Source organism: Perognathus longimembris, chromosome 3 (genome assembly GCF_023159225.1).
Source record: "Perognathus longimembris pacificus isolate PPM17 chromosome 3, ASM2315922v1, whole genome shotgun sequence".
Taxonomy (NCBI): Eukaryota; Metazoa; Chordata; class Mammalia; order Rodentia; family Heteromyidae; genus Perognathus; species Perognathus longimembris.
This window is the reverse complement of record NC_063163.1, coordinates 56,302,246-56,326,475: the sequence shown is the minus strand read 5'-3', so window position 1 is coordinate 56,326,475 and position 24,230 is coordinate 56,302,246. Positions and strand designations below refer to the sequence as shown.

At 43.1% G+C, this 24,230-nt stretch overlaps 1 protein-coding gene across 1 annotated transcript in view; it reads left to right on the top strand.

The window, feature by feature from the left end:
• The window catches only part of Mtus2 (microtubule associated scaffold protein 2), a 540,827-nt gene that overhangs the window by 421,587 nt on the left and 95,010 nt on the right, over positions 1-24,230 (top strand). The window contains exon 7 of the mRNA XM_048341576.1: positions 7,161-7,372. Coding sequence (XP_048197533.1) covers positions 7,161-7,372 — 212 coding nt within the window. The remainder of the gene's footprint in view (positions 1-7,160; positions 7,373-24,230) is intronic.

The following is a 24,230-nucleotide window of genomic DNA, read 5'->3' as shown; positions in this document are numbered from 1 at the left end:
TGGGAAAGAATCATTCACATTTCCCATCTCTGTCCTATCAGTTGGTTTTCTGTCACTATAACAAAACACCTGAGATAAATAAAAAGAGAAAATTAATTTTGGTTCAAAGATTCCAATCCATGATCACTTGGACCCATAGCTTTTGGGCCTGGAGTGAGGCAACACATCATGACAGGAGCACAGGGTAGAGCAAAAGCATTCATATCACAGCCATGGAGCAAATGAGAAGAGGAAAGTACTGGGTCCCACTGTCCCCTTCTAGGCATGCCCCACCCCCATGGCCTAAGAACCTCCCACCACGCCCTACTTCTTACACATTCTGATACTCCCAGTAGTATCACTACGGGAACCAACTCATGGACCTTAAGAGAAAATTCAGCTACACACCAATGGGTCACATCTGTAACCCTCGCTACTTAGAAGGCTGAGATCTAAGGATCCCAGTTTGAAGCCAGCCCAGGAAGGAAAGGCCATGAACCTCTTTTCTCCAATTAACCACTAAAAAGCCAGAAGTAGAGCTGTAGCTCAAGTAGTAGAGTCCTAGCCTTGAGCAAGAAAAGCCCAAGAACAGTGCCTATGCCCTGGAGTTCAAGTCCCAAGACCAACACACACAAATACACACACACACACACACACACACACACACACACACACAGAGAGAGAGAGAGAGAGAGAGAGAGAGAGAGATCCAAACTATAACAACTTACAAATGAGTCCTTTACCAACTGCTGGTTACCTGTGCTATTTTACTCCTGCTCCTGCAAAGGTCACTACTGACTTCTTGGTTATTAAGTCTTAATAGGCATGTCCTATTCCTTATTTTTCCCTTGGCATGTGACATTACTGACCCTCTCTCCTTCCTTTGACCCTGTGATGTCACTCTCTGCCAATTCTCCTTTTACATCTACAAACACTGGCTCTTATCTCTCTTCACTAGAAACTCTTCCCCTGTTTCTTCTGTGTGCTGCCAGGTCAAACTGGCCCCAAATAACATCCTGATAAAATGATGTGTGACCTTGGGAATCGTTCTATGAGCCTTAGTTGCTTCTTCTGTAACATGGGAATTGTGTCTGTGCTGTGGTGTCATAGTAAGGACGAATGATAAAATGTCCCATTGAATGGCAGTGAATATCTCCATGTTCAAATGGACCTAGCCAAATGTCCTTATTGAGTCTTTTTTATTAATTGAGCTATAACCCAAATGTCACAAAAGTCACCCTTTTAAAGTATGTGACCAGTGGATTTTAGTGTGGTTAGACTATTATACAACTGTCATCACTGATTTCAGGACATTTTTATTATCCCCCAAATAAGCTCTGTACCCCTAATAGGGCTACCCTCCATGCCCCTGGAAATTCAAATCTGATTTCTGTCTCATGGTCTATGTACTCTTCCCAACATCTGCCTCCCTAGTAGCTGGAATTACAGATGTGAGCCACTGCACCTGCCTGAAGATGAGGATAGTCTCTACCCATTTTTTATTTTGCCTAAAGAGTAGAATATTTAAATAACTTTTCATCAGTGGCTTTGGAAACCTTGATTGCATCTTTCTGAGTATTTTTGTTCTCCTCTACATGAAAGTGAAAAGGAAACTGCACCTTCCTCGGGTAGGGAAATGTAAACTTCTGCTTTCTGTAAAATTATGTTTTATTTATTGTGGCTGTGTATTGCCCAATTCCATAACCCCTAGCCATTCCCATTCTTAGGACTGTCTGGAAGGAAATCTGTCACCCTTCTCTCACCTGCTCTTTGCCTTCCCTTGTTGCAAGGCAAACCCAGGCAAACAACTGCCAATGCTCAGTGGGAAAATTATACACACCACTGGGCAAAAAAAATTCCTGAAATAGATTTAGATTAGTTTGACAAATATAAAGCCCAGTTCAAGTCCACAAAGAAATCAGCTCAAGCACCCTTTGGAATAGCCTGCTGTCTGTGAGGATGTTGGTCAACCTCATGACGTGCATTTCCTTAAACTGAGAAGCTCTTAAAGCTGTGTCCCATAACTATATTGCTTCTTGTTTACAAGTGTGAAGGTCAGAGGCTTTCTCTGCCATTAGAAGTACGCAAGTTCCAGGGGGTAGTACTCTGTTTACTGTGTCCGTGTTTTCCAGCTTTAAAAGATTTCTAAGCTTCCCCATCCATTGCAATCCTCTGCATGGGGACTAGATGACAGCAGATGAATTTTTAATATTCCATTTTCAAACTCTGAGTAGTCCCCAGTGCTCAACCTGTGCACACAAACTATTTGCAGCTCAGCCTTTGCACGCAAACTCTTTGCACTCACCTTCTTAATGATGTCCAGTTACTGGGCTTTTCCCCACCAGCCTCAGAGTCAATGGCCAGTTGTCACTGGGACCAGCATGGATCCCATCTGTCCCACTTGGTCTATAGCAACCAGCAGGATAACTAGGAGGACATTGTGATTGGGGAAAGATTGGGACAATGAGAGGAGATTCCAGATTCAGAGCATGCCCCAACTCTGTGAAATATGTTAGAGATGCTGTGTGGCCTAGCAGAAGCCTGGAGGTTGTGGAGGCTGACCTGGCTTGGCCCCTCTGGGACAATGGTTGTCCTGAGGCCACGGATGGGTTTGGTTCTGGTGTATGCTACCCTGTACCTCACTTGGTAGGAGTCAAGAAGAAAATGCTCAGGGAAGGTAGTCAAATATTTTGACCCTCCACAAGGCACATGATGTGAAGTCTTCTTATCAGGTTTGACATCAAAATCCATAGATGTTCTTTATTATTATTATTGTTGTTGTTGTTAATGTCCATGCCTGTGCTGGGACTTGGACTCAAATTCTCATGCTCTTGCATGACTGTTTTCATTTAAGGCTGGTGCTCTACCATGGGAGCCATGCCTCTACTTTCAGCATTTTGTTGGTTAATTGGAGACAAGGGTCTCTTGGGTTTGTATCACCCAGACTAGCTTCAAACCTCAATCTTTAGGTCTCAGCCCCCTGAGTAGTTAGGATTACAGGCAGGAATCACTGGCACCTGCCTCAAGTTCCTTATAAAGAGGCATTTAGATACAATCTGTATAATTTTCCCATTTGCTTTTACTCCTCTCCAGAAAATTTATATCTAATGCCATGCAAATGCTATATAATGGTTATTAGGCTGTGTTGTATTGGGAATAATGACAAGGGATCAAAGTTCCATGTAGTTGTTTGAATCCTCAGATACAGAACCCACAGATATACCCAAGACTGGCTGTATTAAAAAAAAAAATAGGACTGTTTTCAACTAACTACAACAAGGAACCCCACAGATAGCTTTTCTTCTCCACCTTTCCTTCTAGAGGCTTAGCTCTGGGTCTGAACTGTCCTTTGTCAAGTGGTATTGGAGATGAGACACTACAGAGAAGCAGCTAATTAGGGATCCCACACAGTAGGCGCTACAGAGAAGCAACTAATCAGGGATCCCACACAGTGGCGGGCCTCATTATATTGCTGTCTCTTTAGGTAGTTTGGTGTCACAAAGCAGCTCAACTTCCTTTGGTGGATTGATCCCAAAAGTTGATATTCTCATTGAGCTTCTGTCTTTGGGAAATTGGAAGGAAGAAAGAAAAAGGCTCAGGATTTCAGTTGTTGGTGGCTCAAGGAGTAGAAATAAAAGCTGCTTCTGCTAAAACATTGGAATTCTGAGTATGTGATTAATATACAAACAGTGCTGCTTATATCAAAATAAGTGCCAGTAGTGAGATTTTTTTTTACTGACTCTTATATTTACCATTGATGGTAATTTCTAACATAAGGATGATGGTGATGAAGATTAATGATGATAATTTGGTTTTCCATTTCCTGGAATTTATTGTGATCAGTATTATTTTATATGATCAGAGGCACAGAGGCATTGAGCCTTTGAGTTCCTCCCCTAAGTGATGTTGATCATTTTAGAGCTGTATATATAGCTCAGTTAGTACAAAACTTGCCAACATATGTGAGGAACAAAATTCCATCCCTAGCACCATAAAAAATTAATAATATGAACTTTAAAGATGGAAGGTTTGAAGAGCCATTCTCCTCCAGATTGAACTTGACAGCTAAAAACACAGGAACAGCATGAATGCATCCATGTTTATAAGCTCAGAAGTGATCTAGACATCAAAGATGGCAGTTAGCTCTCATTCACTGCACTAGAAGTAAGTTTTGCTTTTTTCCTTCCAGTGTCCCAAAGACAGCATGCTTTTTGTGTTCATAGTGTTGAAGTAAAGAAAGTGGAGCTGGTAGGTAGGTAGATATAAAAAGTGGTGGCTATAACACATGGTAGATAACAAATGACCCTATCGTGGCACTGCTTCTTCCCATAATGCACTGAGTCCCCACCCAAACTCTTCTTTCCATAATGCCATGTGGGTCCAGTGAACCAATGAGAAGAGCCAGTGAGATATGGAAAGAATTCCATCCTGTAATAACTGCCCGCTGAGAAGATTCCATTGGACTCTTGTTTGGGGGACCCTCTTCATCAAGAGTCTGTTTCAAATCTGTTGACTTTCCTCTTACTTTCAAGATAAACTTGTTCTTGCTGCTTTAAACATTTTCTTGCCTCTTCATTCTTTAATAAGCCAAGACTCGAATAAACCCTACCCTTGGATGGTATCAGTGTCAAACATCTGGTATATCAACATAGTCTTTAAAGCACTGGAATGTTTTATAAATTCCCCAGCCACCACAGTGAATGACAAAATAACTGTGGGCCAAAGTCTACTTAGGTCCTAGGCTATGTCTTACTGTACAGTGCAGGCAGTAAAAGCTCTTGCCTTTTGTTGTTGTTACTCTGGGGGGTTTTGTTTGTATTTAGGTAACCATTTTAATTTCAATATAGAAGATGCTGAGATGAAGTCCACCATCAACATTGATTTGCCTGCAACATGCAAGCGCATTTTCTAGAATACCATGGTCTCTGATCTCATAAAGGCAGTCTCTAAGAAGCAATAATAACAGTGCTGCTATTCCAGTAAGTTACATGACTTCACATCTGTCCTGGGTGACATCACATTGAAATCTCTGATGAATTGTTAAGCGAAAGACGTTTTCATTAAAATAAGCACAGCTGCCATCAAATTAACAGTTAGGATTGTTTAGATTATATTAACCACTTTTCTCTTAAAATATGAGGCCACTTATTTATCCACAAATCCAGTGCCATCCTAAGTCTTGGTGGATCATGTATTGAAATAGCTGACTTTTTTTGTTTGTTTGTTTTTATACTGGTGCTAGGGCTTCAACTTGGGGCTTGAGCACTGCCCTATAGCTTTTATCACTCAAGGCTGATACCCTACAACTTGAGCCACAGCTCCACTTCCAACTTCTTGGTGGCTGGTTAACTTGGAATTAGGAGTCACACAAACTTTCCTGCCTGGGCTGGCTTCAAACCTCAATTCTCAGATCTGAACTCCTGAGAAACTAAGATTACAGGAGTGAGCCACCAGCTCTTGGCATGGCTGTTTTCTGATTTGTTTGATTGTGATTCCTGATGCTTTGGAAAACAAAAAATGACATGAAGAAAGCACACTTAAAATACTAAAGAGGATTCATAGCTATGCCAGTCAGTGTCAGAGAGAAGAATTTGCCTCTGTTATCCAAAGCATAACCAATCAATCACTAGTCCTCTGTATATGGGTACAGGTCTCCTAGAACTTCCATGAGGCAATGTGATCCAGGAACATGTCTGCTCAACTATGAGCCTTTAACGATAATGGGCTGCTTTCCTCTGTGCTGTTTCCTGGGGTCTCACCATCCTTTCTTCAAGCCTCTACATGGAAGTCCAGTTCCCATAAGCCTTCCTAGATCTTGCTCTCAATCCAACAGAGCTCCAGGTTCCTTCTGTGTACACAGCAGCTCATGTGTGCACAGTAGGAATTTTGTGGGCAGGATCAGGGGTGTGGTCTTCCTTCTTGATGCACAGGAAGGCAGTAGAAGACTGGTGAGGAACTGCCTCATGACTAAATGAATCATTCTGGATATGGAGGGGTGGAAGATGAGAAGAAGCAGGGGAGAGGTGACAGTGGCAAACACGAAATTTTAGCCATGGGAATAGTATGAAGCTATACTGGGGAAAGGGGGGAGGGGAGGAGCACATGTTGCAGGAGACCTGTCTAGACATTTAAAGTCAGAAGTCTTTCTGGGGGCTGGGGGCTGAAGCTTGTAGCCCTAGCTATTCAGAAGGCTGGGATCTGAGGATCGGTTTAAAGCCAGCCCAGGCAGGAAAGTCTGTGTCATCTTTATGTACAATTAACTAGCAAAAAGTCAAAAGTGGTACTGTGAGCAGAGGTGCTCGACACCACAGACAAGAGTCACTAGCATGGCCAGTCTTCATGGAGAAAAGGGACCTGGACCCGTTAAGCCCCAGCGCCAGTGAGAGGTTGCTGTGTTATTGTAAGTCTGATTTCTATCACAATTGAATGGTTGATTGCTTTCCCATCACACATTTCCCAAGGATTATCTCTTTTAAGGAAAACAAATCAAAACACAAAGATCTGGCTTTGGTCACTCCTGTCAGGTTAGAAGAGATGTTGGAGGCTGGAAGGAATGTGACTTTGTAGGTTGCTCTTCTTTCACACCTAAAACTTTGCACTTAGAAATATGTACATGGAGTAAATAATGTAAGTCCCTGTTTTGTCTTTTTAATTCTTAAAATAACAAACCACAGGAAGTTCTTTCTCTTCACTTACTTCTGATGAATACTTTTTCAAGAATCTGTTCTCATATTTATGATGAATATCTTTTCACAAATGACTAGATCTGGCCAGGGTGGAGGCACATGACTATAATCCTAGCACTAGAGTGGCTAAGATAGGAGGATTATGAGTTTGAGGCCAGTCTGGACCACATAATTAACACTATCTCAGCATACACACACACACACACACACACACACACACACACACACACAAATTTAAAAAGAACAAAACAAAATCACATAGGCTCACGCCTGTAATTCTGGCTACTCAGGAAGTTGAGATCTGAGGACTACAGTTCAAAGTCAACCCAGGCAACAAAGTTGGTGAGACTCTTATCTCCAGTGAACAAGTAAAAAGCTGGAAGGGGATGGATCAACTGATAGCACATCAGCCTTGAGCAGAAAAAGTTAAGGCCCTTAGTTCAAGCCCTGTTACTGGCACCAAAAATAAAACTGTGTCTTTTTCTTTTTTTATAGGGTACCCAAAACAGAGGACCACAGCTCCTCGAAATGGGTTTGCATCCAAGCCTGACCTGCAGGCCCGAGAGGCAGAGCGGCAGCTAGTACAGCGGCTGAAGGACAGGTGTGAGCGGCAGGCTCGGCAGCTCAGCCTCGTCCAAGGCGAGCTGAGGAGAGCCATCTGCGGCTTTGACGCCCTGGCTATCTCCACTCAGCATTTCTTTGGAAAGGTGAGACCATGTTCACGAATGCTGAAGGGTTTCTTATTTGGGGACATTCGGTACAGAGGTGATTGCAATAGCTATTGAGAGTCAGAGTATAGTTTGAGTTTGGGATAGAACTGAACTTTGGTTTTCAGAAATCATCAGAATCTCCTGCAGCATTGTATGACGTGGGACCCAAGTTTATACTTCGAAGATACTAGTTTGGGAACAGTAATAAACAACCATGATTGTGATGGAGGAGATTGGAGGGTGTGGGGGCTACACATGAGCATGTTCGAAGGTGGAATCATTGAAGGAAGGGGAGCATAGGCTGTTTATTCTCAAGGGCAGATAAGCAGATGCTGGCATTTCTGTCACATCACATGAAAGCCAGTGAGGGCCACAACGGTGACACCAAGGGGTTGTGCAGCCCAGGGGATCTCAGAGGGCTCCTGTTCACATTTCAGAAAACAGATGGGGTAGGATGAGGCTCCCCTGTACCTTTAGTTTCTCGGAAAATACAGAGTGTTGGCTCTATTGTCAGCGAATGTTTGGGGCTCCTGAGACCAGCTGGACACAGAGTCTGTGATTAGACATGGAGCTTTAACACCTCCCAGCTGCTCACTGTCAGCCAGGCACAGGCAAAGCCTGGCATCTGACTGCATCAGTGCTGAAGTTTTAGGTAGCCGAGATGTTCTTGGGCATTGAAAATAAACATTAACCAAGAAGATTTAAATAGTGCAGCTGGCTTGGTGCAATTTTTGTTGCTATGACTGAATACCCAAGACTAGTTAATTTATTTAAAAAGAAGGTTCATTTGAACTCACATCTCTGGTAGTGTGTACTGGCTTTAGGTGAGGGCTGTATATGGAGAAAGGGAGGGGACGAAGGAACCCAGCCATTTCGTAGCAACCAACTCTCTCAAGAGCTAATCTAAGAATTGGAGCTGTAGCTCGAGTGGTAGAGTACCAGCTTTGAGACAAAAAGCCAAGCAAGAGCTCAAGACCCCGAGTTCAAGTCCCAGGACCCAATACACATACACACATGGTGTTAATTTAGTCCCCCAAGAAGGAATCCAGTCTTGAAGTAAAGACATTAATTTGTCATAAAGGCCCCATCTCCCAATGCTAACACATTGACTGCGAAATTTTAATGTGAGCTTTGGGAGTGAGAAACCACACCTCATGCATCTGAAGAGCGAGCATTGCAGGTTTTACTAGTGGGCCTTTTGGGAGACAGTAGAAATGCCATCCAGAAAAGAAAGTGAACCACAGGTCTGACTAAATGAAACAAGAGAAACAGAAGAATATTAAATAACACCCTGTCCACTGGCTTCTTCCTTTATCTAGTGATCCTTGAAGTACAACGGATTCTGCCCTTCTTAATATCCCTATCCTACCCCTGTGCTCTCCAGTATAGAAGCCTGAGTTTTTGTAACAACTTTAATTTTTGCACCAGTACTGGGGCTTGAATTTAGGGCCTCACAATTTGACTTGGCTTTTTTAATTTTTTTTTTTTTGCTCAAGATAATTGCTCTACCACTAAAGCCCCAGCTTCATTTCTAATATTTTGCTGATTCATTGTAGGTAAGAGTCTTTCAGATTTATCTGCTCCTCTGGCATTGAACTGTAGTACTCAGATCTCAGCCTCCTAAATAGCTAGGAATATAGGCAAGAGCCACTGATGCCTGGCTTCTCATACTTCTTATTGTGTTTTGCTGACAGATTTCAGCAGAAAGAGCCATTTATCCATGTGTTGTTGTAAAGAAGGACAAAGTAAATAAATAGCACCAAAATTTCAGCCTCCTTCCCAACTAAACTTTAATCCCAACAATAAATTACCAGTGTGGATTTATGTCTTTCTTTCTGGTCTAGTTATATTGTTGTCAATCATTAGTGACAAGTGCCCATACTCCACTTCCTGCAGGATTAAGCTTCCATACCCATTGTTGAGGTACCAAGGAAGCTTGGCTTGCTACAGTAAACATGGATCATTTTTCTTGTTGGAAAAAGAATGGCATAGCTTGTCCATCATCGGATGCATATTTCCCATGGCCTCTCCAGCCTACAGTAAAGAGAAGAAAATAGCATTCACCTGAACTCAATAATCACAATCCCACTGCTCTTCCCACTGTGACCTTCTACCTTCCATACATCACCCATGGAACCACACAATGCCCTTCATGAAACTTTCACATAGGAAGGCATGTTAGTAGGCGGATTGGATATTTGGTAATACGTATTGTGTTTTACAAGTTAGAACCTCTGGATCCACTTACAGTATCCTGGCTAGTGAGTTACTATGTCAAAATTAAGCATTGGGTTCCCACAGTTTTATATTCCCAAGACAAACTCATTTGGATCATGAGCCATGAGTTTTAGTTCTCAGTAGCATGTACCTAGCTCCTACATCAGAGACCTAAAAAGTCTAATAGGTAAGCTGGGCACCGATGGCTCTTGCCTGTAATTCTAGCTGTTCAGGAGTTTGAGATATGAGAAAGTTCAACGTTTGAAGCCATCCTGGCACGAAAATCTAATTATCTCCAATGAACCATCAAAAAATGATGGTTATCTCCAAGGAACCATCTGGAGGTGGAACTGTGGCTCAAGCAGTAGATGGCTAGCCTTGAACAAAGAAGCTAAACCATAGTGCTCAAGCCCTGACTTTAAGCCCAGGACTGGCATAAAAAAAAATAAGGTCTAGCAAGTGATTTGTAGGCATCAGCTACCTGCTACAGAACAGCGCTTGGCATCATCTGTCGGCAAGAAGCATCTGAACACAGATTGCTTTGCCCTTTCAGTCAGCCACACCTACCAACTGCACACAGGCATCAGACATGACTGTGGCACTTCCCCTCTCTGCCCCCCCCCCCACACCATGCTGAGCATCCTTTCCTAGCTTCCTGATTATTGTTCTTTCTCCAGGTAAATCCAGGAGTAAGAGGAGGCACGTGGTCTAAAACACACACACACACACACACACACACACACACACAGTCTTTAGCCAGGTGCCAATGGCTCACACCTGTAATCCTAACTACTCAGAAACCTGAGATCACAGTTTGAAGCCAGCCTGGTGGGAAAGTCTGTGAAACTCCTATCTCTCCATTTAACTAGCAAAAAGCCAGAGGTGGAGCTGTGGCCCAAGCACTGGAATACCAACCTTGAATGAAAAAGCTAAGGGACCTGCCCAGGTCCTGAGTCTGAGTTCAAGTCTGACGCCCCACCCCCCCACCACCACACACACAGTCTCTACTTGAACAGCAGCCTCTACACAAGTCATCAGGTGTTAGTAGGATCTTTCAGCAACACCAATTTATACCAGAAGTTCAGAGTGGGACTCCAGAAACAGAGGCAGATAGATGCCTTGGAATCTCTGACAGTGGTCTTCTGATGATCAAGGGCCAGGCAGCCTGAGATCCTGTGTTATTGTGTGGGAAACAGATGGCCTATCATGAGAAAAATGGTCAGCCATGAAGAAGTATACCCAGACCCAAAATCTCCTGTGACTAGAAAACCCACCAGAACTCCATCCTTTAGGGAGTGCACATGTGCCATTTGTGTCTCATACTGTGTTCATCCAGAAATCATGCAGGGGTAGACAGAGGTACAGTGTTAGCCAAGTATAGCTGCTACCAATGCCTCCACCCAGCAGTGGGGTTGGGAGCAAGTCCCTGTCCCTGTGTGAGTCTATCATTGCACTACTGAAAATAACAACATCATCCTCGCTGGGCCTCTGATGGCTGAGTGCCCTTGACCTCTTCAAGAGTCTCAACGTCTTCCACCTGAAATAGGATTAATGAGAGTTCTTCACTAGGGGGTTATGAAGATGTATCAAGTTAATGCACAAAACCACTAGGAGCAAACACTCAATAAAACCTTTTCTGAACACAAAGAAATCAGACAAGACATATCTTAAGGACTCTACTCTCAAACAGTTTGGACACAGGAGGCTTTATTAGTTCATATAAAGGGAACACTCAGTCCAAGACACTTGGAGTTTATGTTACAGTTCAAATGTTCCTAATGGGAAAATCTAAACTTCGGGAAGTGGAGGTGTGGCTCAAGTGGCACATCACCATACTTGAGCAAAAAAAAACAAGCAAAAGTGGAGACCCTGAGTTCCAGCTCCAGTACCAGCATGAAAGAATGAGAGAGAGGGAGGAAGGGAGGGAGGGAAAGAGGGAAAGGAAAGGAAAGGAAAGGAAAGGAAAGGAAAGGAAAGGAAAGGAAAGGAAAGGAAAGGAAAGGAAAGGAAAGGAAAGGAAAGGAAAGGAAAGGAAAAATGAAAAGTTGAGCTTTAAAAAGTTTTTAAAAATCTGGGATATTTTGAGTATTGACAGGACCCAGTGAAAAGTTAGCATGAAGGCAAACTAAAATTATTACGGAAAGTTACTTTCAGCCTGTTAATAGAGGGTTTACGTATAAGTGAACCTCATATTTAGAATTGGGTTTTGCCCCCAACTTAATATGCATAAATAGATAAGATTCTGAAGAAGAAATGATAATAACACCTGAAATCAAGAACAATATGAAACATTTCTGGTCCCAAGTATTTCAGGTAAGAGATGTTTAGCATATACATATGTATATATATATGTGTGTGTATGCATATATATGTGTGTGTGTGTATATATACATATATATACACACACACACAGAGAGAGAGAGAGAGAGAGAGAGAGAGAGAGAGAGTGGATGGCCTGGAATGTGATTTAAGAATAGAACTATGTTTAAGAATAGAAATACATTTTTTTCTACTCTAGCTATTCAATTGTTCTAGTATTTGTTTTCCTGAGTGTGCTGATATTATTAAGGACATGCTGGGAATAAGTCTACTCACTAGAGAAAAGCATAAAAATCCAGATAAGAATCTCCCATTTTGGCCTCACACTGAAAGCCCCTGGCCGAGCAGCTGTGAAAGCTATCAGCCCTCACACAGCTTCAGCACAGCATCTGGGGACAACTCTAAGATGCCACCTTGAGGTGCCAACCTGTCCTCATACTTATGCTAACCCCAGGCAGCTCTGCCCCTGCGATTAGACATGTTCCTTAGTAAGCTAAACAGACCTGCTGAAATCTATGGCCCCAGACCATTGGTCGATGTAGCAATGAGTGTGGCTCTCTGGGAATCGCACTTTGGAGAGTCAAGTCCAATGATTTGAATCATATTCTTCTCTGTGTAGCCACTGGGAACGCTACTCTCTAGCAACCCCTGGTGGTCAATCCATGAAGCAACCTAGACACTGGTCCTGTAGTACAAATGAATGTTTCACCTTGCAGCCAACATCGAGTTTTTTTTTTTTTTTTTTTTTTTTTTTTTTTTGGCCAGTCCTGGGCCTTGGACTCAGGGCCTGAGCACTGTCCCTGGCTTCCTTTTGCTCAAGGCTAGCACTCTGCCACTTGAGCCACAGCGCCACTTCTGGCCATTTTCTGTATATGTGGTGCTGGGGAATCGAACCCAGGGCCTCATGTATACGAGGCAAGCACTCTTGCCACTAGGCCATATTCCCAGCCCAACATCGAGTTTTATATTTGTCTCATATAAGGTGGTCTTTATTTTTACAAGATTAATTATGTTTATGTGATACATTTTCATGTTGACTTTTTTCATTTAATCATTTGTTATGAACATGATGGTAAATGATAGTTGTTGTTGTTTTTAGTTATTATTAAAGTAGTTTAGGCAGAAAAAAGTATAAAATGTCAAGAACTTCTCTATTTGTGTATCAGTATTGGGGCCTGAACTCAGGACTTGTTTTTCACTCATGGATGGTGGTCTACTACTTAGCCACATCTCCAATTCTGGCTTTTGCTGGTCAATTGGATATAAAAGTCTCTCAGATTTATCTGCCCTAACTGGCTTCAAACTGAGATCCTCAGATCTCAGCCTCCTGGGTAGCTAAGATTATAGGCATGAGCCATAGGCACTTGACAATGTCTGTACAGTCCTAGCTTTCTATTACGATTACAAAAATATCATCAGCTTATAAGGAGAAAATATTTACATTGGGCTCATAATTTTGAATATTCCAGCCCACAATTGATTGACCCTGTTGCTTTGGCCCTGTAGTGAGAAAACAAATCACAGGAGTGTGTAATAGAGTAAAACCACTCACCCTGCATGCCAGGAAGTAAACAGAGGAAGAAGGGAATAGAATCCTACATTTCCCTTGCTCAATTATGTGAAGACCTCCCATTAGACCCTCTCTCTTTTAAAAGTTCCATCATCTTCCAATAGTGGCAGTCTGGGACCAAGCCTTTAACACACACAGGCCTTGGTGTTCTATTCCAGAGTCAAACTATAACATATGTTTTCTAACCTTAATAGTTATTAATGAGCTGGATATGGGTGACTCAGCTCTTCAATTCTAGTTACTCAGGAGGCTGAGATCTGAGGATCACAGTTCAAAGCCAGCCCAGACAGGAAAGTCCATACGACTCTTATCTCCATTTAACCACCAGAAAACTGGAAGTGGAGCTGTGGCTTAAAGTGGTAGAGTGATAGCCTTGAGCAGAAAAGCTCAGGGACAGGCCCTGAGTTTAGAAAAAAAAAAAAGAGTTAATAATGTATCCACCTCCTTCTTCCCAAAGTATATGATAGTGTAACTACTTCTACTGCCTTTTATTACATCTTTTTTATGCAGAAAGGTGGAAAGAACAGACAAATGCTTTTATCTGTATATAACACATCATACCACTTTCTCTTTATATGTTTCACTCTTGTTAGCTAGCATATTTTATTTTTTTCTCCTTCAGCATTTCAATGTCAACTCACTTACGTTAGCAGAGTGTCTATATGCACACTGCATCTGCCATATGAAAGAGTATGAAAGATTCAAAAAAGTAAAAGCAGAGCTACTAAATAACACTACAGATCTTACTGCTTGACCTATCTTCTCTCTCTCTTTTTTTTTGACCTACATTCTGTACATACATTATTTTGTGTACATGCCTGTTCTCCAGCTTGAGCTCAGGACCTTGCATTCTACCTTAGCTTTTAACCCGCTCAAGACAGTCACTCTATCAGTCGAGCCACAGCTCCATTTCTGGATTTTTGCTGATTAATTGGAGATGAGAGTCTTATGGACTTTTCTGCCTGGGCTGGTGTGGCATTGAGATTCTCAAATCTTAGCCTCCTGTGCAGCTAGGATCACAACAGTGGCAGTCCAGGAGGGAAGTATTTATGTCCACCAGGCAGAGCGCTTCCTGTTTCCAAGGTTTTCCTGAGTAGGGGTTCTTGGAGTAATAATTACATTTGATCAGACTTGGAAGCGAGCATCGAGCTCTTAGTGGTCTCCAGATTCTCAAAAGGGCCAAATAATTACAGTACTTTGCACCCCTCCACCTTATAAACAATACTGGTTATCTTTTCTGATGAGAAAAATGGCTAAACACGAAAGACTATGGAAGCTTTTTGGTTAGCATTTCTGAGAACTCTGTAGGAATGTTGGTAAAGTAGTAAACTCAAGGAAAATTGGTGGAGCCCATGATAATTGCCCTTAAAGAATTCCAGAACAAAGAAAGATGGCGCCGACAGAGTAGGGAGGCACCCCGACTCGCTCCAACTGAATAGCCAGCTGGGAACTCCAACACCCAACACCCCATCAAGAACCCAGCAAAACCAGCAGCCAGAAGCCGTGGAGAAACGCAGGAAAACAAAAAGGAGCAAAAAAGAAGAGCCGAAAACCTACACGGAGCCGGAGAATCTCCGGGGCACCCTCCCCACCAGCCGACCCTGGCCCAAACAGGGCCAGGCTGGGAAAGGGGAACCCAGCGATTGGCAGACAGGCTGCTGGGAGCGCAGAATTCAGATAACGGGAGACCCCACGGTCACTAGGGAGGGTGCGGACCAAGACACACACTGGCAGTGACGAGAAGTTCGGGTCAACACCGGGTTCGGACAGGGGAACCCAGCACGGCAGAAGGAGGGAACCGGGGAAGCCACCATGACACTTCGCCACCCCCTGAAGGGCTAACGGCTGCGCGGGACACACACACAATGCAGCATCAGTGAGTCCCCCATTACCCCCTCACCCAACAGGAGACCAGCTATCAGAGACCCAAGCCCTACAAAGAAGCTAGATCTCCCTCCCTCCCCCTCCCCACCCCGAGGGAACAAAGAACCCCCAAATCAGGCGGGAAGCTCCCATCAGGCGCTGGGAAATCAGTTTAGCAGGGAAAGGGCGGAGCAGCCCCACGGCCGCACAGGTTCCTGAACTGGCAGAACCGGCCCTGCCCCCTTCCCAACAGGGGCCAGGGGACCGCTGGCAGGGCAAGCCCCACCCCAGGCGCCTGGACCTCGAGGACTCTTACAACTAAAATCACAGGCGCTGGTGGGCAATACCAGCACAGAAGGGACACCTGGGCCTGATCACACCCCCCCCCCCGTAGCGGAGGTGAGGTCTGAGGGTGCTAACCCACGCCCGGACAGTTGATCCCACTGGGCCCCACACATACCGTCCCCCCCAACGGACTAGCGGGAGGGTGCAAACACAACCCAACAACCGGGGGCTCGCTCTGGGAGGCGTACCCCGCTGTGGACGGGGCCACAGCGCCAGAGCCTGTTGCAGCAGGCGCACAGCCAACGGGAGGGCGGGTCCCCCAGCGACAGCACCCGCTCTGATAGGCGTACCCTGCACTCGTGGGTGGGGCCACAGCAGCAGCACCTGCTGCCGTAGACACACCTACACAGGAGGGAGGGCAGAGTTACAAACCAAACCTGAGAAGCCATCCACAGATCTCCAGATGCGCAAATCACAAAGAAACATAACACAGTTCATCAAAGGGCAAGCCAACTCGCCAGCTCCAAAAAGCAGCACAACTGAAGAGGAGATGGAGATTAAAAAAGCAAATGAGGCCATGTTAACAGGAATGATGGAAAGCGTCAGAAATGAAATCAGAAAACAATTCCAGGAGTTTAGAGCGGAAATTTTGAAGGACACCCAGGAAGCCAAGAAAGAAATGGAAGCAAAAATGGATACAATGCAAGCCTCCTTTAAAGAAAATCTTCACATCCTGAGAATTGAAATGCATGAAAAAAATAGATTTAAAATACAACTCTTTAAAGGAAGAAATTTCCACGATCAGAGCTGATCTGACAACCATAAATAGCTCTCTGACATCCGTAAACTCCGCAATTGAAACCATAACACAAAGAGTAGACCATATGGAATCCAGAATCTCTCGCCTGGACGATGAAGCAGCTGACAACAACCAGAAAATGACCACACTCAAAGAAAAGGTGAAGCTTCAGGGCAGACTAATCCAGGAACTAATGGACAAAGACAAGAGATATAATCTGCGCATAATTGGAATAGAAGAAGGAGCCGAATACCAGAGCAGAGGGCTTAAACATGTTCTCAATAAAGTTATTGCAGAAAACTTCCCCAATCTCACAGGGGACCCCATCCAGGTAACCGAAGCCTATAGGACACCTGGCAGGCCAGACCCCATGAAAGCCACCCCAAGGCACATAATATTCAAGACTACAGACCTCAAGATTAAAGAGCAAATTCTGAATTCAGCCAAAGCGAAGAAGGAAACTTTCTACAATGGGAAGAGGATTCGAATAACATCTGACTTACCCACACAAACTTACCAAGCACGAAGTGAGTGGAAGAACACCATCCAAGTACTTCAGACTAACAATTTGCAACCTCGGATCAAATATCCAGCAAAATTGGAGTTCACATTTGAAGGGAAAACCAGATCTTTCCACACCAAAGAGGAGCTAAAGGAGTATGTGAATAAAAAACCAGCCCTACAGCGAATTCTAAGAGGGGAGCCCCACCCAACAGAGATCGTAAAAGACACACAGACAGAATCAGAAAGAAACTTCAATAGCCAAAGTCCATCAGAAAGAACAGCTCACTAAAGACAAGAAAAAAAAAAAAGAGGAAAAAACAGCCCAACAAGAAAATGGAAGGAGGAAAAACACCCTTATCCTTTATCTCTTTAAATATAAATGATTTAAACTCCCCAATAAAGAGGAGCAGACTGGCAGAATGGATTCGCAACAAAAAGTTGACATCTGCTGTCTACAAGAGACCCACCTTACAGCAAGGGACAAAAACAGGCTTCGAATGAAAGGATGGAGCAAGATCTACCAAGCAAATGCACCCACCAAAATGGCAGGTGTAGCCATCCTGATCTCAGACAAGCTGGACTTCTCATTAAAATCAACTCAAAAAGACAAAGAAGGACACTACATATTAATACAAGGAAAATTCCAGAATCAAGACATCACGGTGATAAATGTATACTCACCGAACAAAAGAGGACCTACATATGTCAAGCAAATTCTCACAGAATTACAGAACAAGATAGACGCAAACACAATCATAGTGGGTGACTTTAATACCCCTCTCTCTCCAAGAGACAGATCCAACACCCAGAGGATTAGCAAGGGAGCTGAGGACCTAAGTAACACCATTTCCCAAATGGATCTAACAGACCTATATTGAACCTTCCACCCTACAGAGACCCAATACACCTTCTTTTCAGCAGCCCATGGATCATATTCCAAAATAGACCACGTCATAGCCCACACAAAGAACCTCAGCAAATACAAAAGTATTGACGTCATCCCATGTATTATATCTGATCACAGTGGATTAAAGGTAACCCTCAACAACAAAGGATACCAGAGAGGCTATACACACTCTTGGAGGCTAAACCCCACACTGCTATCCAACACTTGGGCCACAGACCAAATTAAAGATGAAATCAACGAATTCATAAGCCACAATGACAATGAAAACACATCACAAAGAAACCTATGGGACACAGCTAAGGCAGTACTGAGGGGCAAGATCATTGCCCTCAGCACTCACATTAAAAGAATGGAAGCAGAGCAGGTGAATAACCTCATGATGAAACTAAAACAAGTGGAGAAACAAGAAATGACAGAATCAAAAACGACTAGGAGGGGAGAGATCACAAAGATTAAAGAAGAGATAAATCTGATTGAAAATAGAAAGACCATTCAACAAATAAATAAGATTAAAAGCTGGTTCTTTGAGAAAATAAACAAAATTGACAGACCCCTTGCAAGACTTACAAAAAAAAAGAAGAGAAGAGACTCATATACGTAAAATCAAGGACTCCACCGGAAAAATTACAACAAGTACACACGATATTCAAACAATCATAAGGAGCTATTTCCAAAACCTCTACTCAGCAAAAAACAATAATTTTACATAAATGGATCACTTCTTAGAGAAGTACAAACTGCCCAAACTGAACCAAGAAGAAATAAATCAACTAAATAAGCCAATAACTTACAGTGAGATACAGGGGGTAATCAAGAGCCTCCCAATAAAGAAAAGCTCAGGCCCAGATGGATTCACCAATGAATTCTACAAAACCTTTAGTGAGGAGCTAATACCAAAAAACTCAGTACCCAAACTCCTACACCTAATAAACCAATTTGGCAAAGTAGCAGGATACAAAATCAATCCACAAAAGTCAGCAGCTTTTCTGTACACCAGCAATATACAAACAGAAAAGGAAATTATGGAAACAATTCCATTTACAGTAGCCAAAAAAAGAATAAAGTACCTAGGGATCAACTTAACCAAGGATGTGATGGACCTATTTAATGAAAATTATAAAAATCTAATAAGGGAAATCAAAGAAGACACAAGGAGATGGAAAGACCTCCCATGCTCATGGGTAGGCAGAATCAATATAGTGGCCATATTGCCCAAATTGTTATACAAATTCAATGCAATCTCTATCAAAATCCCAGCCACATTCTTCGCTGAAATACAGAAAGCAATCCATAAATTCATATGGAACAGCAAAAGACCTAGAATAGCCAAAGCAATTCTAGGCAAAAAAAGCAGTGCAGGAGGTATCACAATACCAGACTTCAAGCTCTACTACAAGGCCATTATAACAAAAACAGCATGGTATTGGTATAAAAACAGATCGGAAGACCAGTGGATTAGAATTGAAGACCCAGAAATAAAACCGCACTCTTACAGCCAACTGATATTTGACAAAGGAGCTAAAGACATACAATGGAATAAACATAGCCTCTTCAACTACTGGTGCTGGGAGAACTGGGAAGCCATATGCAGAAAACTCAAAGTAGACCCAAGCCTATCACCATGCACCAAGATCAACTCAAAATGGATCAAGGACCTCAACATCAGACCTGAATCCTTGAAACTACTGAAGGACAGAGTAGGAAAGATGCTAGAACTTATAGGCACAGGAAGGAACTTCCTGAATAGAGTCCCAGGGGCACAACAAATAGGGGAAAGACTCGACAAATGGGACTACTACAAATTAAAAAGTTTCTGCACAGCTAAGGACATAGCCACCAAAATAGAAAGACAGCCAACGATATGGGAAAGGATATTTATTTACCAGCACAGCAACAGACAAAGGCCTGATATCTGTCATCTACAGAGAACTCAAAAAACTAAGCCCCTCCAAGCCCAATAAACCTATTAGGAAATGGGCAAAAGAGCTAAAGAGAGACTTCACAAGAGAAGATATAAAAATGGCAAAGAAACACATGAGGAAATGCTCAACATCCCTGGTAGTAAAGGAAATGCAAATAAAAACAACCCTGAGATACCACCTCACCCCAGTTAGAATGGCCCATACACTGAACTCAGGCAACAACAAATGCTGGAGGGGGTGCGGGGAAAGAGGAACCCTTCTCCATTGTTGGTGGGAGTGCAAATTGGTACAACCACTTTGGAGAACAGTATGGAGGTTTCTCAAAAAGCTCAATATAGACCTACCCTATGACCCAGCCATACCACTCCTAGGCATCTATCCTAAACAGCAAAACCCAAGATATCAAAAAGACATTTGTACTTCCATGTTTATCGTGGCACAATTCACAATAGCCAAAATATGGAAACAACCCAGATGCCCCTCCACAGACGAATGGATCCAAAAAATATGGTACTTATACACAATGGAATACTACATAGTGATTAGGAATGGTGAAATATTGTTATTTGCAGGGAAATGGTCAGAACTCGAACAAATAATGTTGAGCGAGACAAGCCTAGAACACAGAAAATAAAGGGGCATGATCTCCCTGATATATGACTGTTAACAAGGGGAGACGGAGAGACAGTAGAGACCAAGTCTGGGAAACCGAAAACTGCTTGTCAAATAGTATTCCCCACAGGATTGGGGCAGTGACCCAACAGTATGTAACTAAAACCAAACAATTACTCAACATATAAAGGTCAAAAATTGACCTCTCAGGGGAATACAATAGCTCAAAAGCTAGGTATGTACGTTCATATAAGACTACTGTCAACATATTGTCTAATTTCAACATTACATTTAAAGCCCTAGGCGAACTTTCTTGGGTGTGGCCACATGGCTACTGTATATGTTCGCGATACGTTGTATATTGTATATATGTCTACCTGACCTAGAGAAGAGATAGAAAAACAGGACGTAAGATATCACAAGAAATGTACACACTGCCCTACCATGTAACTGTACCCTTTTTGCACAACACCTTGTCAAAAAATTTGTGTTCAATTAATAAACAAATACATTTAAAATAAAAAAAAAAGAAAAAGCACTTTAGCAGGATATTCAAGAAGATTCTGGTAACTGAAAGAATCACTTACTAATAAACAGACGTTTTCAGCTGGAAAAAAAAAAAAAAGAAGAATTCCAGAACATCGTAGAAGTGACCCTGAAATGGGCCTGGGAGGTCAGGTGTAGAAAACATCCTGGCAGGTGGAAAGTAGAATGGAAGAAAGAACAAAGTCATCTCAACATTTATAGAAGAATCTAAATTCTTCACCCTGATAAAACCCAACTTTATTGATGACAACATTAATTTCATGATAAGGTACAATATAATAATAATCAATGATAGACTAAGGTGCAAATCAATCACCCTCGTTCACCTTTGTGCTTTGTCATAAATGACATATTTTCTCACGAAACAACACTCTTTGGAAAAAGATGGACACCCTCCCTTTTTTTTGTGTCATTACTGGGGCTTGAACTCAGGGCATGGGCATTGTTCCATAGCTTTTTCTTTTCTTTTTTTTTTTTTTTTTTTTTGGCCAGTCCTGGGCCTTGGACTCAGGGCCTGAGCACTGTCCCTGGCTTCTTCCCGCTCAAGGCTAGCACTCTGCCACTTGAGCCACAGCGCCACTTCTGGCCGTTTTCTGTATATGTGGTGCTGGGGAATCGAACCCAGGGCCTCGTGTATCCGAGGCAGGCACTCTTGCCACTAGGCCATATCCCCAGCCCCCATAGCTTTTTCTTCACAATGACATATGTAGCTGTAACCCTTCTGTATATCACCTTTACAAAAAAAAAAAAATCAAATGCTCAAAACTCTCTTCCAAATGAAAATAAATCAAAGGAATAATAATTTTCAAAACTAATTACTACTTAAAGACATAAAACATGACTGCTTGAGCCCCCAAAAGTCCGCTTAGTGAGAAACAGGTTTCCTGGCTTATATTCAAGTCAGCTTTGAGAGAGAGAGAGAGAGAGAGAGAGAGAGAGAGAGAGAGAGAGAGAGAGAGAGAGAGAGACTAAAGATCCAACTTCAGTTGTTTGCTTGCTGTCAAAAATCATATGATTTAGGAAGTGGCACTGTGGCTCAAGTGGTAGAGGGCTGGCCTTGAGCTGAAGAGCTCAAAGACAGCACCCAGGCTCAGAGTTCAAGCACCACAACTGATAAAAAAACAAAACAAAACAAAATCATATGATTTAGTGTTGATGGGAATGAAGGGTTGGCAGGCCCTGGTATCTGTGATGTAATTCACCACCCCTGACTCTGAAAGGTCATGTTATAGGTAAATACCGGAATTAGCTCAGCCTGCCTACAGGTATGCATCATGCCTATCTATCTTACCTGGTAATTCTATAGCCTGATTTAGCTGCACTTGCAACACGATAATTACAGTTTTGAAAGCATGTTAAATTACAGTCTTTAGCAGGGGAAAAAAAGCTTTGGAATGACCAACTTCAGTAAAGCACTCCCAACTGGAGTCCATCTCTAGGGACATTATTGAGTCCCATCACCCAGCCCATCACCAGCACCAGCACAGAGAGCACCTAGCTCTCAGTAGTTTCCTGATAAAGCTGAGCCTTCCCTGTGACCCTTTTTTGCTGTCTGGCATCTGAAAGGTACAAATGACAAGTGGCATGGAAACTTCCACTGTGTCTTTCTACGTGGGACCAGAACTAGGAGTTTAGCAAGTCATGATATAAGTCTATATCCCTGTGTTCCAATCCCTCCTCCTGCACACACAAGGGGAAGAGTCTACCCCAGTGGTTTTATTTAATTCAGCACCTACTTGTTAAATTGAAGATGGAGAAGCTAAGGGTGGTGCCCTGTCTCCCAGGTCTGGAGATGAGCTTCTCATTCCAGTCCCAGCCTGGGCACAGAGTGGCCTGTGGTGGGAGCAATATGGCATTGAGGTAGCCTGGGAGAATAACGTGCGGCCGGCAAGGGTATCCAGGACCACTCCCTGAAGAGGGATTCTGGGAAACTAGGCCTGAATGAGTAATAAGATTTCAGCAGGCAGAGGTGGAGAAAGTGTGTTCTAGACAGCAGAAAACTTGAGCAGGGAGCCACAATGCAGGGAAAGGGGTAGGCCTGTACAGTGGAGGGTGGTGAGTCCAGGATGCTTAAAGCTTGGAGCTTAAGAGTGTGATAGGAATGAGGCTGAGATCCTTCAGTGACAAAATATAGGGCTCTATACGAGGCCACCAGAAGGTACTGAGATCTTTGGTTGGGCAAAACACTGAAGTATTGTAAGCTGCATCTTAAGAAGATTAATATGGTAGATGGAATTGAGAAAGATGATAGTGGCTAGGTGCTGGTGCTCATGCTTGTAACCCTAGCTACTCAGGAGGCTGAGATCTAGAGGATCATCGTTCATGGTCAATTTGGGCAGAAAAATTGTGAGACTCCAGCAAAAAGTCAGACCGGAGACATGGCTCAAGTGGTCAAGGGCCAGTCAGGCAAGCACAAGGCCCTGAGTATAAACCCAAGTACTGGAAAAGGTGGAGGAGGAGGAGAGGAAGGAGGAGGGAGAAGAAAGAAAAAATACACTACAGAGTAGGGAAAACAAATAGGAGGCTTCAGCAGTAGAATAATAATCCAGGAAAGAGGTGAGAAGGACCAGCGGCCTGCGGGTCTTTAGAAAAAGAAGGCAGATGGAGAAAGGTCCAAAGGGCCTAGTTCTGAACAAAAGAATTAAATGCCTTGAGGGGAGGAGGATTAATGGATATAGAATACCTGAGTGATAAACAACGAACCCAGCACTCCAGCCAAACAGTGCACGTGTGGACGTGTGTATAGAAACCACAGAACTGCAGTGCTGGTCCTAAGAACTTGGGAATTGTGTGTGTAGAGCTCAGAAATGTTTCTTCCTTTCAGTAAACTTTCTTTGGAACTGAACACTGCCTGTACCTGTGACCCCTCCAGGTCTAGAGGAATATAAGGAGGGATGGGGCCTATCTCCCCAAATAGACGTCTAACTCAAATGTCCCCTATGCTTTTAGAATTCAGACAATAAAATCTTGGACGTCAACTGGAGCTGTGGCTCAAATGCTAGAGAAAAAAAAAAAAGGAAAGAAAGAAAAGCTAAGGGACAAGGCCCAGCCCAGAACTCAAGCCTTAGGACTGGCACACACACAAAAAATAAATGAATGAATAAATGTCTTGGATTTCATCCCACATTCCAGGGATATTCCAGGGTCTCTTGTCTTCTCCTGGAATGTTGGAGTGAATCTGAACTGCTGTCTATCTAAGTCTACTGATGAGTGGCAAGGCAGAAATGACTACACATGCCACTACCAGACAGTGGACCATGGAAAAGGATACAGAGTGAAGGAGTCCCCAAGTAAAGACACCAGGTTTTCCT